The sequence below is a fragment of the Festucalex cinctus genome, chromosome 11 (assembly GCF_051991245.1).
Source record: "Festucalex cinctus isolate MCC-2025b chromosome 11, RoL_Fcin_1.0, whole genome shotgun sequence".
NCBI classification, from domain to species: domain Eukaryota; kingdom Metazoa; phylum Chordata; class Actinopteri; order Syngnathiformes; family Syngnathidae; genus Festucalex; species Festucalex cinctus.
Genome location: NC_135421.1, coordinates 19,312,826 through 19,326,950, shown reverse-complemented (window position 1 = coordinate 19,326,950; position 14,125 = coordinate 19,312,826). Strand labels below are relative to the sequence as shown.

At 40.5% G+C, this 14,125-nt stretch overlaps 1 protein-coding gene across 2 annotated transcripts; it reads left to right on the top strand.

The window, feature by feature from the left end:
- Positions 1-193: 193 nt before the first annotated feature.
- Positions 194-13,924, top strand: ttf2 (transcription termination factor, RNA polymerase II). Of its 2 annotated transcripts, none has more exons than XM_077537575.1 (21): positions 194-335; positions 662-767; positions 877-963; positions 1,381-1,450; positions 1,624-2,673; positions 2,759-2,999; positions 4,256-4,486; positions 4,559-4,708; positions 5,623-5,773; positions 5,867-5,969; positions 7,181-7,374; positions 8,146-8,299; positions 8,393-8,484; positions 9,909-9,994; positions 10,175-10,317; positions 10,382-10,558; positions 11,018-11,076; positions 11,378-11,531; positions 12,039-12,121; positions 13,191-13,265; positions 13,329-13,924. In XM_077537575.1, the coding sequence occupies exons 1-21, from the start codon at positions 308-310 to the stop codon at positions 13,471-13,473; spliced, it is 3,579 nt and encodes a 1,192-aa protein (XP_077393701.1). In that variant the 5' UTR covers positions 194-307; the 3' UTR covers positions 13,474-13,924. The 2 variants fall into 2 exon arrangements, with proteins under 2 accessions (XP_077393701.1, XP_077393700.1); XM_077537574.1 differs by lacking the exon at positions 194-335 and adding an exon at positions 441-560.
- The last annotated feature ends 201 nt before the right edge of the window (positions 13,925-14,125 follow it).

The following is a 14,125-nucleotide window of genomic DNA, read 5'->3' as shown; positions in this document are numbered from 1 at the left end:
CTTCCTGGTAAACTAGATCCGGTCTCTTATTTCACAATACGGTCTTTTTGTTTATAACTACCTCTATTTAACCAATAAAATATATTTTAAAAGTATAGTTTACAATAAGTACAAATTAATAAGTACTGTGTTTTGGCTCTTTTGCAAAGTCGATGGCATGAATTGATGACATTTGGAGATTAAATTTTATACTGAAATGCGTACATCGTAAAGCCCTTTTAAGTAAGCCTGTGATTGGTTGATACGAAAACGGTTACATGAAACGAAAGTTTCATTTCCAAGCGCTCGAGGACACATTAAGTCAATTATGGACAAAATTAAGTGTGATGTCCACGGTAAGTCGTTAAAATACGAATTATTTAGGAAATAATGTGTGTTTTTGGGCTACTCAACATAGTAACTTGTGGAATTTTCAGTAGTTAGGCGAGACGAATGAAACAGTCTGGAAAACAATTTGTCTTTGGGGTTTCTTTGTATCTTTATGCTGCATGGTTCACATGCTTACTTCGATATTGCTTCATGTACAAGAAATGAAAAGCCCATTGTTAAAGAAAATACAGGTGCCTAAAATAAAAGTACTGTATAGACATGTTAATACGTGCTAAATATTTTCCATTAAATACCTTCTTTAATTCACAATTAACGTTGTGTTGTCTCTCAGGAGGCATATGTATGCTCAAGACAGGCGTGAAAGATGGACCAAGCAAAGGCAAAAGCTTCTACATGTGTGTGGACAAGCGTGGCTGTGACTTCAGAAAAGAGGCCAGGTCTGTTTGGGGTGTCTCCTTAGTATTATATATACTGTACATTATTTTTTACACCGAATTGAAGTTGTTAATTTTCATCTGACTCATCCATCCATCCATCCATCCTCAGCATTCCGGCCTCCCACTGCCTCCAGCATGAAGACTCCGTGGTGGAGCTCCAAGCATTGACATACAGCCAGCAGCAGCAGTGCAACAGGTGGGTTGACTGTTGAGCTTACAGGTACTGGTGGTTTCTGGCATGTGCAGTATGTGTGGCGATTGGCAAAGCACCTCCGAAATCAGAGAGCATTACCGATGACAGGAACAAATTTGGAGAAGCAAGCCACTCCTCATTTCTGGCCTTACTTCAAGAGAATTGTTGAAGTTATCCAACTGTGAATCCTGTGCACAATTCGGAGTGCCCAATTAACCTGCCACGCATGTCTTTGGAATGTGGGAGGAGCCCGGAGTACTCGGAGAAGACCCACGCAGGCACAGGGAGAACATGCAAACTCCACCCAGGAAGGCCGGAGCCTGGACTCGAACCCGAGTCCTAAGTACTGGGTGGCGGATGTGCTAACCAGTCATTCACCGTACCGCCCACATTCATATAATGACATTTTTTATGCTTTAGGTTGTTCTACAGGTGCGTTGAGGGTAAAAAAGCCGGGCAACGATGGTGTGGACATGTGCCCTGGTCTATGGTAAGAACATATGTGACACTTACTCTTTGTACATGTGTAAGTAAATGTGATCTCTACTGTCTGAAAATTAGCCCTGATTACTTAAAAGAGCTTGATTTCTTGGCATGCGGTATATTGTCTCATCAAAATTATAACGTAAATGGTAACTGTCACAAATGTCTATCATTTTGCAGCCAGAAAAGGAAGAGAATAAGTGTACACAACAGGCAAAAGCTTCCTGTCTTCCACCAGTGCGAAACCCCTTCAAGGCTCCGGAAAAAGTGGGTCGAGAATCACAGGGGCAAAGAGAGAGTGAGAGCAAAGACAACTTGGAGAAGAAAAGTACAGCACAACAAGATGATGATGATGATGATGACGATGGTGATGAGGGGCAAGATAGGCCAATCACAGCTGACACATACAAAGGTAAACATCTTCCAGCAGGGATGAAGCTGAAGAAAAAATCTATTGATAAGAAACCTCCCCCGAGCACTTCTACGCCCAAAAGCGACACGGCCACCTCCAGCGTCTCGGTATCTGTGCCCAAAAGTAATATGGCCAACTCTAGATGTTCTGTAGCGGCAACAAACATCTCTACATCTTTGCCCAAAAGCGATATGGCCACCTCCGGAGTTCCCATGTCTGTGCCCAAAAGCAACATCACCACCTCTGGAGGTTCCGTAACAGCAACGAGCATCTCTACATCTGTGCCCAAAAGTGACATGGCCCCCTGTAAAGACTCTGTTGAAACAGTAAACGTTACCAACTCTAAACCCAAAAACAACATGGCCACCTCCATGTCCGTGCAAAAAAGTGATATGGCCGCCTCCATTGTCTCCCTGCCTGTGCCCAAAAGCAACATGGCCGCCTCCAAAGGTTCCATACCAACGTCAAGTGCCTCCACATCTGTGCCCAAAAGTGAAATGGTTTCCTCCGGCGGTTCCTCCACAGCAAGCGTCACTACCTCTGCGCCCAAAAACGAAATGGTTGCCTCCGGAGGGTCTCATAACGGCGCACAATGGAGACCCCGTCAAAGCAAACAATATCATGAGGATGAGGATGAAGATTTGGTGCTGGTGTCGATAAAGCCCCCTCAAAAGACTCACCCAACCGCCACTGCCGCCGTTATCCAGAAGCCCCTGACCTCCTACCCTGGCTTTCAACCGGCCTCCAATATAAAAGGTCCGCTTCGGAACCCCCAGGGGATGCACAGCATGCTGTCCACTCAGCTCCAGCAGAAAAAGGTGAGCCAGTACTACGTCTTTTCATTTAAAATAAATAAAATTAAAAAACCTTGCTATGTTTACGCTGCCATGTGATGCGTTCAAGGCCACCCTGGCGGCAGTGAACGTGGCGGCGCTGCCAGACAAAGGCGAGCGTCTGAGAACTCAAGTCAGAGAGCTGGAGGCGGCGCTGGAGTCTCTGAACCTCACTCCCGCCGACGAGACGCCAGCCGCCAGCCAGGTCGTGAACCCCTTCAGCCGCCCGGGGGACACCATCCTGATTCCGGCCCCTCTTGCCCCAGGATCTCACCACCAGCCGAGTCAGGGCTTTTCCCAGATGCATGAAGGTATGACACTTTCCCCAAAAAGAGATGCAAATGTGTAGAAATTAAAAAAACAAAACATTAAATCCTTTAAAATATCCAATAATATTGTCTGAAAATCTGATGGTGTCCTGTCTTGCTTTGCAGCCAGGGTTATTATTATAGTTTTGGAATTTTAATTTAGTTTAGTTTAATTTTAGTTTTCATTAGTTTTCAGCGTGGTTCTGTTAGTTCGTATTAGTTTTAGTTACTTAATAAATGCTTCGTTTTAGTTTAGTTTTAGTAAGTGTCAGTGTTAGTTTTCATTTTTTATTTTTTTTATTTTTTATTTTTTTTATTTTATTATTTATTTATTTTTTTATGTGTATTACTTGTCCGCAATTTAAAAAAAAACAGCATGGGAGCGACGTCATCTGAATGTGCTTTTTGTATTGGCTGCTGCTAGATAACATCACTTCTGTGTGGCACACTTTCAAACGTCCTTTCTCCGGTTCATATCAAAATAAATACTTAAAGGGATACTTGACTCATTGACCCATTTTCAACAGTAAAAAGTTAATATTTTGTCTATAATTAATGTGATAACTTCATTATTCCCCATGTACAATTAATACCTTAAAAAAGTCATTTTTCTACTTCCTGTCAACGTATGATGACATTACCTGTGCTGAGAAAGTAGATAACGACCAATCATGGCTCCGTTTGCTGACTAACCCCAGAAAACAGGTGAGCCCTGATTGGTCGTTACCTACTTCCTCAGCACAGGTGATGTCATCATCAATTGACAGCAAGATGAAAATATAGTTTTTAAAGGTATTAATTGTACTTAAAAAAATAATAAAGTTATCAAATTAATTCTGGCCAAAATATGAACTTTTCACTGCTGAAAATTGTTCAATGAGTCACGTATCCCTTTAACATCACATTTAAAATCATCCCCAAAGGCTCATGCTTTAAATTAATTACCAAAGACTAAAACAAAGGACATTTTTTTTTTATAACTAGTTAGTTTTGTAAACATAAAATTTAGTTTTAGTTTTTGGTTTTTAAAAAGCATTTTTATTTTATTTCATTAACGAAGTTTTTTGAATTTTAATTTCAGTTTTTTCATTATCCATCCATCCACCCATCCATTTTTTTGACCGCTTATTCCCCACAAGGGTCGCAGGGGGTGCTGGCGCCTATCTCAGCCGGCTCTGGGCAGTAGGCGGAGACAACCTGGACTGGTTGAGTTTTTTAATTAGTTTTAAGTAACCAAAATAACCTAAGTTGTCTTGTAGCACATCAGGCCTTCTACGGCGGCCGCATGACAGACAACCGTCTGCTGGCTGTGAAGAACGCCACATGCAAGGCCATCGACCACCTGCATGCGTCGCTGGAGTCCTGCCCGGCTGCTGACACTGAGATGCCGGACCCCAAGGGGCTCAAGGTGTCGTTGTTGCCCCACCAGAGGAGAGCTCTGGCCTGGCTGCTCTGGAGGGAAGCGCAGAATCCATGTGGAGGCATTTTGGGTAAGGTGGCAAATGTAGTGTTGTCATGATGAAATTCATTTTGTTTTTAACGCGTTCGATTTGTCGCCTCAGCGGATGACATGGGCCTGGGAAAAACGCTCACCATGATCGCACTCATGCTGGCGCAGAAGATCAAGGCGAAGGCTAAAGAGGACGGGGACAAGAAAAAAGAGGAGCAGGACGTGGAGGAGAAGAAGCAGGAGAGTTGGCTGTCAAAAACTGGTAAAGTTTCTCTCAAATAAGTAGGGATGTAACAATATCCAAACATCACAATATGATATCACGATATTGTGGGGTCACAGTACGATAATTATCACGATATTGTGGGGAGGTTGGCGATATTTAAAAAAAAAAAGGGCACAATATTGTTAAAAAAAAAAGTGAGCTTATACTGTTAAAAAAAAACACATTATTGTGCTTTTGTACATAACAGCAATGCATATAAACAACCTACAATCTCTAATAACACTAAATATTGAGGCACTTACTTGCTAATGGTTCACAAGCATATTAAGTTCCCCGATTCGTGTGAATTTTAAACATAGAAGGGCCAAAACATGCCTTGTGAAAATTAAACTGTGCTAGTACTGCACAAATGGAAATCAACCTGACTTTTTTTTTTTTTTTTTTTTTTTTTTTTTTTTTTTTTTTTTTTTTTTTTTTACAGATGTGCTGCTTTTACTATCGTGACAATGATGACGACAATATTGTGCCCATTTTAATATCGCAATATCATGATATTGCCGTTATTGTTAGATCCCTACTGGAAATGCATTTAAAACACATTATATAAGTGAGTGCGGCATTGCAGATCAAATGCAATGAAATTAAATAAGCTAAAGATGCTTAAAAGATGCAAAAAATGGCTGCCACCTGAGATGGATAAAAACTGATGTTTTTTTTTTGGTCAATTCGGATTCCACAAACGCTCATTTTGCAAGCCTTTCACCATTTTATCACTTGCTGAATACAATCGACAAACCGTATAGATGTCACACGTAAACCATATCACAGGCTCATTTTTTTATGCATTAAACCTGGTGTAAACCGGATTTTGATATGGCAACTTTAAACAGGTTGAGCATAATTATTTCATATTCCATTTGGCTTTTCAATTACTAATAAATACCGCCCAGATTGCCGAGCGGTGCCATCCAAAGGCACTCTGGTCATCTGCCCGGCCTCGCTGGTCCACCACTGGAAGAAGGAGATTGAGCGACACGTGAAGACGGGCCGGCTCAGCGTGTACTTGTACCACGGACCCGATCGCAACAAGAACGCCAGAGTGTGAGCTCGCACACACACACACACCCCCACACACACAAACACATGCAGAAGCAATGCAATTGTGACTTCACGAATGGTTGTCGTGTCTGTCAGGCTGGCCGAACACGACGTGGTTGTGACCACGTACAGTTTGGTGTCCAGGGAAGCACCCGGCCAGAAGGAGGCGGACAAACCCAACAAGGAGGACAATCATGTGGTGTGTGAAATATTTAATTATGAAATATACTACAGTGTGTTTCGATTTCATGTAGGCCCAAGTCTTCATGTACGATGTGACCTAAGCACCAAGGTTATTTTAGTTAACTAAAACTAACAAAATAAATAAAACTAGAATTCAAAAAACAATTTTGTTAATGAAATAAAATAAAAACGAAAACTTAACTGAAACTACATTTTATGTTAACAAAACTAACTAAAACTATAATTATAGCAAAAATGGCTTTCGTTTTCATCTTTGCTAATTAGTTTAATGCATAAGCCTTTGGGGATGATTTTAAATGTGATTTTTAGGTAGATTTATTTTGATATTAACTGGAATAAGGACGTTTAAAAGTGTGTCACACGGAAATTATCTCATCTCGCAGCAGCCAATGGAAAAGCACCTTCAGATGATGTCACTCCCAGGGTGTTTTTAAATATTGTGCACAAGTAATACACATAAAAAAAAAAAAATCAAACTAAAACTAATACTAAAACTAAGCATTTATTAAATAACTAAAACTAATAAAAAAACAAACAGAACCACCCTTAAAACTAATTAAAAATAACTACATTTAAAAAATACAACTCAAAATAAAATAAAGACTAACCTAAATCAAAAATTCCAAAACTACAATAAGCCTCCTAAGCACTCCTGGATGTTCGTAAATACTTCTTCAAAGTGACCTAAATATTCTTAACTGATTCACTCCCAGCCATTTTCACTGTAGCAAGCCCCCTCAAATGTTTAGTAAGGGTATTTTGACTGATTTTGCAAGGAAACATGGAACCTAGCAAATGAAAGATTGGAGTCTCTTCTTTCATCAGGAAGCAAACCAGTATATTTCTGTTTCCATTTTGCAGCAATTATCATTGGAATATAGCTAAGTTTCATCATTATTCACAAATCAGCTTGTTTTCAACTTGGCCCTGATTGCTCTCTTATACTCTTCTGCCACCTGCTGGCCGTTTTTGTAATTACTACCACCCGTTCTCTGTATGCCTTCTGTATGCTCTAGCATAAAAACAAAACAAACATAAAAACGTATAAATACGTCTTTGGGACACTTAAAACATTTAAAATAGAATGTAATTATACGTTTTTGGGAGCAAACGAGTTAAAGCCACTCAAATACACCCTAAAGTTGCATAAATACTCTTAAATCTACTGAAATACTCCCTTAAAGTTACCTAAATCCTCTTCATCAGGCAGCAGCAGCTGTGGGCGGCGGTCCCCTGGTGCGGGTGGCGTGGGCCCGGGTGATCCTGGACGAGGCGCACAACATTAAGAACCCTAAGGTGCAGCAGTCCATGGCTGTGTGCCAGCTGAGGGCGGCCGCCCGCTGGGCCATGACCGGCACTCCCATCCAGAACAACCTGCTGGACATGTACTCCCTGCTCAAGTAAGCATCTTTACCTCCCCCAAACACAATTGTAAAGAGTCCCCGAATTTGTTGTTTAATCTGGATTTGATCAATTTGTCAGCAAGCATGGAAAGTCCAATGTCAAGAAAATGAAAGTGTTAAATAATAAAGCTCAAATGCAGAGTCTGGATCAGATCTGGATTAAAACATGGTCCGATGTTGCAGTTTACCTTTTGTTTACATTGCGATAGATAGAACCGTAAATCTGAATTGTGTTTATATGATCCAAACCTGCAATGTTTTATTGAAGTTTTAATATGGATCTGAGCTGCACCTGTCAGGAGTTACTGTTCATAACAAGTTTCTTGTGTCTTCTATCAGCTATAAATGACGGCTGTTGAATGTGCGATCCCGATCAGATTTGGTCTGAAATTGATTTCATAAAGGAAATAAGAGAAAGCAAAAGGCAATCAGAAAAAAAAAAATAATAATCCATGGTTAATTTATGCGTCAATCAGATAGGAGTGTTAAGTCAATTGCGCAATCTAGACGAAATCTGAACTCAGCTTCGCTCGATACTGCGTTTTGTATTTTGTTCACATTGGACAGGATGTGACATTCAAGTTTAATCCAGTTTGAACAAAATGCACTGTCAATGTCAAAGCACGTTTTAATCCATATCTGATCTTGATGATGTTTTTACTTGATCTGCAGCTTTAATGTCAATAAATGTAATCCAGATCTGATCCAGATTCCGCCTCTGTCTGCATTGTAAACGTACCATGTCAAATCCCATGTTTTCTTTAATAGGTTTCTTCGCTGCTCTCCGTTTGACGAGTACAAACTATGGAAGGCGCAGGTGGACAACGGGTCCAAGCGCGGCCGGGAGCGACTCAACATCCTGACCAGGACTCTGCTGTTGCGACGTACCAAAGACCAGCAGGATTCTTCGGGAAAACCGTTGGTATGGGAGCTTGTTACCATTTTACATAGACAGGCCTGCGGGAAATTTCTCAAAATTCAGAGCACAAAAGAAAAGTAAATGTGTGGTCACCAGGTGGCGCTTCCCGACCGCACCTGTAAGGTGCATCAACTGAAACTGTCTGCAGACGAGCAAGCGGTCTATGACGTGGTGTTTGCCCAGTCGAGGTGAAGTAGAATACTTGTTTAGGCATTTCTATATCAGTGTTGACAACTTGGCAACTTTATTGCTAAATCTGGCGACTTTCCAAAGCTTCTTGGTGACTTTTTTTGTTGTTGTTGTTGTTTTGTCAAAAGTGACTAGGGACAAATCTAGGGACTTTTTTTTTATGGTGTTCTTTAGGGTATGGTTTTTTTTGTTTGTTTTTTACTCACTTTTTGCCTCTCCAGTGTTATTCCTCTCTCCTCCAGTGTCCAGTACAATGACATGCAAATTACTGGTACTAATTATGCAAATTAGCATCAGAGGGACTTCTAGCCACTTTTAGGACAGCCAATAGCTACTTTCCTTATTAGGGAGTTGGCAACACTGATGTCTACACCCAAAAAAGTTTCAAGAACCACCATTTTACTTTGAGGTGACCATTTTAGGCTGAGGTATATAGGTAACTTGAGGAATATTACTTTGAAATTTCAGCCCCCAAAGCCAGTTTCCCTAAGCAACATGAAGTTTGGGAGCCATGTCTATGAAAAAATATCTCAAGAAGCCGTGCTGTAAATGTTACAGTAAGCCTGTCATTTTGTTTGGAAGCAACCATTTTAACGTTATTTTTTGGCCATTTGTAGCAGTCCTTCAAAGTGTTTTACAGATTTTGATTTTTGCTACTAAAAATCAGCATGCCAGCATGAAATGTGGTAAGCATGTCAGTCATGAGTGGACCCACAAAAAAAAAAAAAAAAACTCTCAAGTAGCCATGCTGGAAAAGGCATAAGAAGTCTACCATTTAGCTTTGGGGGTGCAGCACCAAAGCTTGAATCACCATTAACTCATTCACTCCCAGCCATTTTTCCACTATTCGCTCCCGGCTGTTTTACTGGATTTGGACTGATTTTGCAAGGCCCACAGAATAATGTGTCCTATTGCTATCAAAACATGAAACCTACCAAAAGAAAGATTAGTCTTTTCTTTCATCAGGAAAAGTATATTTTTATCTGTTTCCGTTTTGCAGTAATTAGCATTAGAATACAGTTAAGTTTCATCATTATTCACAAATCTGCTTAGAACCTGCTGGCAGTTTTTGTAATTACTACAATTTTTTTTCACCCCTTCTCTGCAGTTGAGAGGCGGCATTAAAGCCTTGTATATCCATCCATCCATTTTTTAAAACGCTTACTCCTCACAAGGATCGTGGGGGTGCTGGAGCCTATCCCAGCCGGCTTCGAGCAGTAGGCGGGGTACACCCTGAACTGGTTGCCAGCCAATCGCAGGCCTTATGTAGTCGAGCATTAAAAAAAAAAAAATCATTAAACAAAACGTATAAGTATGTTGGTGTGGAAAACTCAACTGCTCCAAATTGGAGGCGCGGATGCTACCATTCTTTTGGATTGCAAAACGAGTCGTTACTTGACTTGACTTGACTTTTTGGTTGTAGATCTACTCTGCAGAACTACCTGAAGAGGCACGAAGGGAATGACGTGAAAGGAGGGAACACCTCCGCTTCCAATCCTTTTGACAAAGGTGAGGCGTCAACTCAGTTTAAAAAAACAAAATGAAACTGAAACATGATGTGAGTTTGTCGAGATATTAAGTGAAAAGCTTAAATAAGTATGCCACACATAATCCTGGTTCACTATTACCTGAGTGTGTGCATGTCCCTATTTATACAAATGTGTGCGCCTCTTTCCTATTCCCTTTTAGGATCCCAGGAGTGTGCCTTACCCCAATCCGACCCGCCCATGTCCTCTACCCAACAACCTCAGCAGGCGGCCAGTACCGCCCACATCCTGTCACTGCTGCTGCGCCTGCGACAGTGCTGCTGTCACCTATCACTGCTCCAGAAGGTAAACGCACACACGCACGGCACCGCACGGCACGTGTCCTCACTTCTTTCCGTCTCCGGCTCAGACTCTGGACTCATCAGAGTTGCAAGGCGACGATGTGGTCCTCTCCCTGGAGGAGCAGCTCAACGCTCTGTCACTCACGTCCGTGTCCTCGCCGTCGGACCCCGCCGAGGACACAGTGGGCCTGAATGGCACGCGTTTTCCTTCGCGGCTGTTTGACGAGGGCAGAAAGAGCACCAAGGTGGGGCACCACTACAATGTTGCACCAAAAAGTCTCAAGGGACCCATGCCGGAAATTCAACATGAAATCAGGCATTTTGGTTTGAAGCAGCCATTTTGAGTCAATTGCAGAGCTCATATTTTGCTAAACTCCTACTAGGGAATTCATCGCAATTGGAAGCAAAATAAAAATGATCTCTGCACTTTTGTATTAAAAATCTGCAACACCCTCAGGGCTATCCAGGCTATCGATGGTTTTAAAAATTGACTTAAAACTTTTATTTTTAAAAAAACATTTTAATTTATACATTTGTTTTATGTGTTCCTGTGACTTTTACCTAGATTTTCTTGTTTTAACATTTTTATATTGTAGCACTTTGAGGTCTCTTGTAGATTTAAAGTTGGACGTTACAAATAAAATTTATTATTATTATTATTATTATTTAATACAATTATGGAAAACATTTTTATTTCCTGACAGATTTCCGCCATTGTCTCTGAGCTGGAGGCGGTCCGAGGAAAGGGCGACAACCAGAAAAGGTAACGCTGAGGCAAAAATAAGAAAGTAAGGTGCTATCTAGCCCCCAAAATTTGTATCACTTTCAGTTCTCCCGATATTTTGATGGGGGAAATATACTCCAAAGTTTGTAATTGGAAACAAAGGGCTATGTTTGAGCAGCCAGGTGCTCATCACTCCTATTCAAGGCTAAGCCTATGCAAAATTGCAGTCTGTTTCACTTTTCAGACCTATTTCCCCATCCAATTGTGGTTGAACTTGAAATTGTAACCACTTTTAATCTTCTATACTCTGCAAGACTTATGCAACTCTCTGTTACGCCAGCGTGATCGTGTCCCAGTGGACCAGCATGCTTCGCATCGTGGCCATCCACCTGCAGCAAATCGGCCTGCGCTACGGCATCATCGACGGAACCGTCAACCCGAAACGTCGCATGGACCTGGTGGAAGAATTCAACACCAACCCCAGAGGGCCACAGGTGACTCATCCATATGGAGCCATGGCTGAAAAGTCAGCCATTTTGCTTTGAAGTGGCAATGTAGGGTCATTTTTTTGCTGATTTCCAGGGCACCTTTTTTTTTCATATATATTTAATTTAGCCTGTGAATCCAGTATCACTAAGCAACATAAAATTTGTTAAGCATGTCGATCATGAGGACCCCCCAACCATAAAATCTCAAGAAGCCATACTCAAAAATACACAGGAAGTCTACCATTTTGACTTTAAGCTGCCATTTTGAGGATTAATTTGACCAGTCCCAGGTCAAAGTGATGTAGTCCTCTACTTTTTTTCTATTTGAAATATTGAAATTGAAGCATGCATACAAGACCGATGGGTGACACTACCTGTTAATGGTGGCATTTTAGTTTTTGTTATAGTGTGTGGGCTAAGCATGGAAATGAAGTTTCATGACTTTGCAAGGGCAGCTGGCTTGTAGCTTTAATTATTATTACTGTTTTCCAAATGTTTGTTTTCTTGTGGAAGGTGATGCTGGTCTCACTCTGCGCCGGCGGCGTCGGCCTCAACCTCGTGGGTGGGAATCACCTTTTCCTCATGGATATGCACTGGTGAGTAAGCTGGGAAGTCAACGGGACGTTTCCAAAAAGAATTTGAGATTTCTATGTCCATAATAACAGTTGTTGTGAATGCTTCTTAAATCATTGATCTACACTGAACTACAAACACACTTGGAATGGTCCTTCCATGTCACTCGATGTCCAAAAAGTTTGAAAGCAATCCTATAAAAACAGTCTGAAGTTTGGTGACCATTTCAAGTTAAACATGTTTTCCGGCCATTACATCATCTTTTAGCATGTACTAGCCAAAATTGTTATCAGGATGTGTACTTTTCATCTAATGTTTTTGGTCTTTTATGTATTTGTCAAATATATTTTTTAAAGGGATACTTGACTTATTGATCCATTTGCAGCAGTAAGAAGTTAATATTTTGTCTATAATTAATGTGGTAACTTCATTATTTTTCATGTACAATTAATACATTTAAAAAAAAAGTATTTTTTTCTACTTGCTGTCGACTGATGATGACATCACCTGTGCTGCGGAAGTAGGTAGTGATCAATCATGGCTCAGTTTACTGATCAAACACAGGAAACAGGTGAGCCATGATTGGCCGTTACCTACTTCCTCAGCACAGGTGACGTCATCATCAGACGACAGCAAGTCAAAAAATTACTTTTTAAATGCATTAATTATACATTAAATATAATGGTTATCAAATTTGTTCTGGACAAAATATTCACTTTTCACTGCTGAAAATTGTTCATTGAGTCAAGTGTCCTTTTAATGTAATATTTTTTTTAGTTTATGCACTATTTCGCTGCACTTTTATATTTTATCATCACGATTGTTGTATTTGCCCCCTTTTCTGTCATATAAATGTGTACTTTTGTCTATTTTTCATTTATATTTTTTTGTTTTATACTACTTTTTTACTCTTTTTCTATTTGTCTGTATTCGTATTTTTTGCCTTACATTTTGTTTTTCATTGAAAATTTTGTCATAAGGTTTTTGTATTACTGGATGTAATATTTTTTAACATATCCCTAATACTTTGGTATGTTTTGCTGGAAAGTCCTTGGTTCAACATTTAATTTAAGATTTGGCAATGGTTGACAGGAACCCAGCCTTAGAGGACCAAGCCTGTGACCGAATCTACCGCGTGGGACAGAGGAGAGATGTCACCATCCACAGGTAAAGGTGATGCTCACGTTATCCTTAAGTATTTAGCTTCTATAGCGTCAGGTTTGCTTGAAGGTTCGAGTGCGAGGGCACGGTGGAGCAGAAGATCTCAACGCTGCAGGCCAAGAAGAAGCAGCTGGCCCAGAGCGTGTTATCGGGAACGGGCAGCGCCGTCGCCAAACTCTCCCTGGCAGACCTCAAGATCATTTTTGGTGTTTGAAGTCTTCACATTTATTTACATGTCTATAGATTTTGTGCATGGCAATTCAGTGTTTCTCAAAATTAATAGAGCCAAGGCGCATACAGTTTGCTTCAGAGTGGCTCAATTTGTGTAGATTTATTTTGCTTCATGAGCAAAGAATTTGAAATTATGAGCAAGCTTCATATATTGAAAGTAACGCTTACTCATGCGTTTTCGGCCAATTACTTACTGGGACAAAGAGTCAAATACACAAATGCTAAATGAAAACAGTCCCAAGGAGCTTGGAGGTGACCATGCCCATCAACCCGACTGAATCTTGACTAGGCTGTCCCACTCCAATGTACAATGTAGTGTGTGACTTTCTGGTTAATTGTGCTTACTCAAAATTACATTTACTTACATTAGCTTGTGTTATGTTCTTGTATTTATGTATATATTATACAATACTGTTCTGTTTTTGTTCATTAAAAACAAACAAAGAAATTGTGGTAGTTTTCTGGAACGGATTAATGGTTTTGCAACCTGTACCAATTACTACTCTCATACTAGCTATTTTATTACATTTATGAGTTTGACTGATATACAGATATTTATTTGTTTTACAATTTTTACACGTTAATTATTTCCACGTGGTGGCTTTCAATCCGGACAGTCAATGAAGGCATCACGG

Bases quoted from the DNA above. Each gene is read 5' to 3' on its own strand.
- ttf2 (XM_077537574.1), top strand. From the start codon at position 482: ATGCTGCATGGTTCACATGCTTACTTCGATATTGCTTCATGTACAAGA. The intron at 3,000-4,255 runs GTATGACACTTT...GTTGTCTTGTAG, and splicing joins CTTTTCCCAGATGCATGAAG to CACATCAGGCCTTCTACGGC. The intron at 7,375-8,145 runs GTAAGCATCTTT...TTTCTTTAATAG, and splicing joins GACATGTACTCCCTGCTCAA to GTTTCTTCGCTGCTCTCCGT.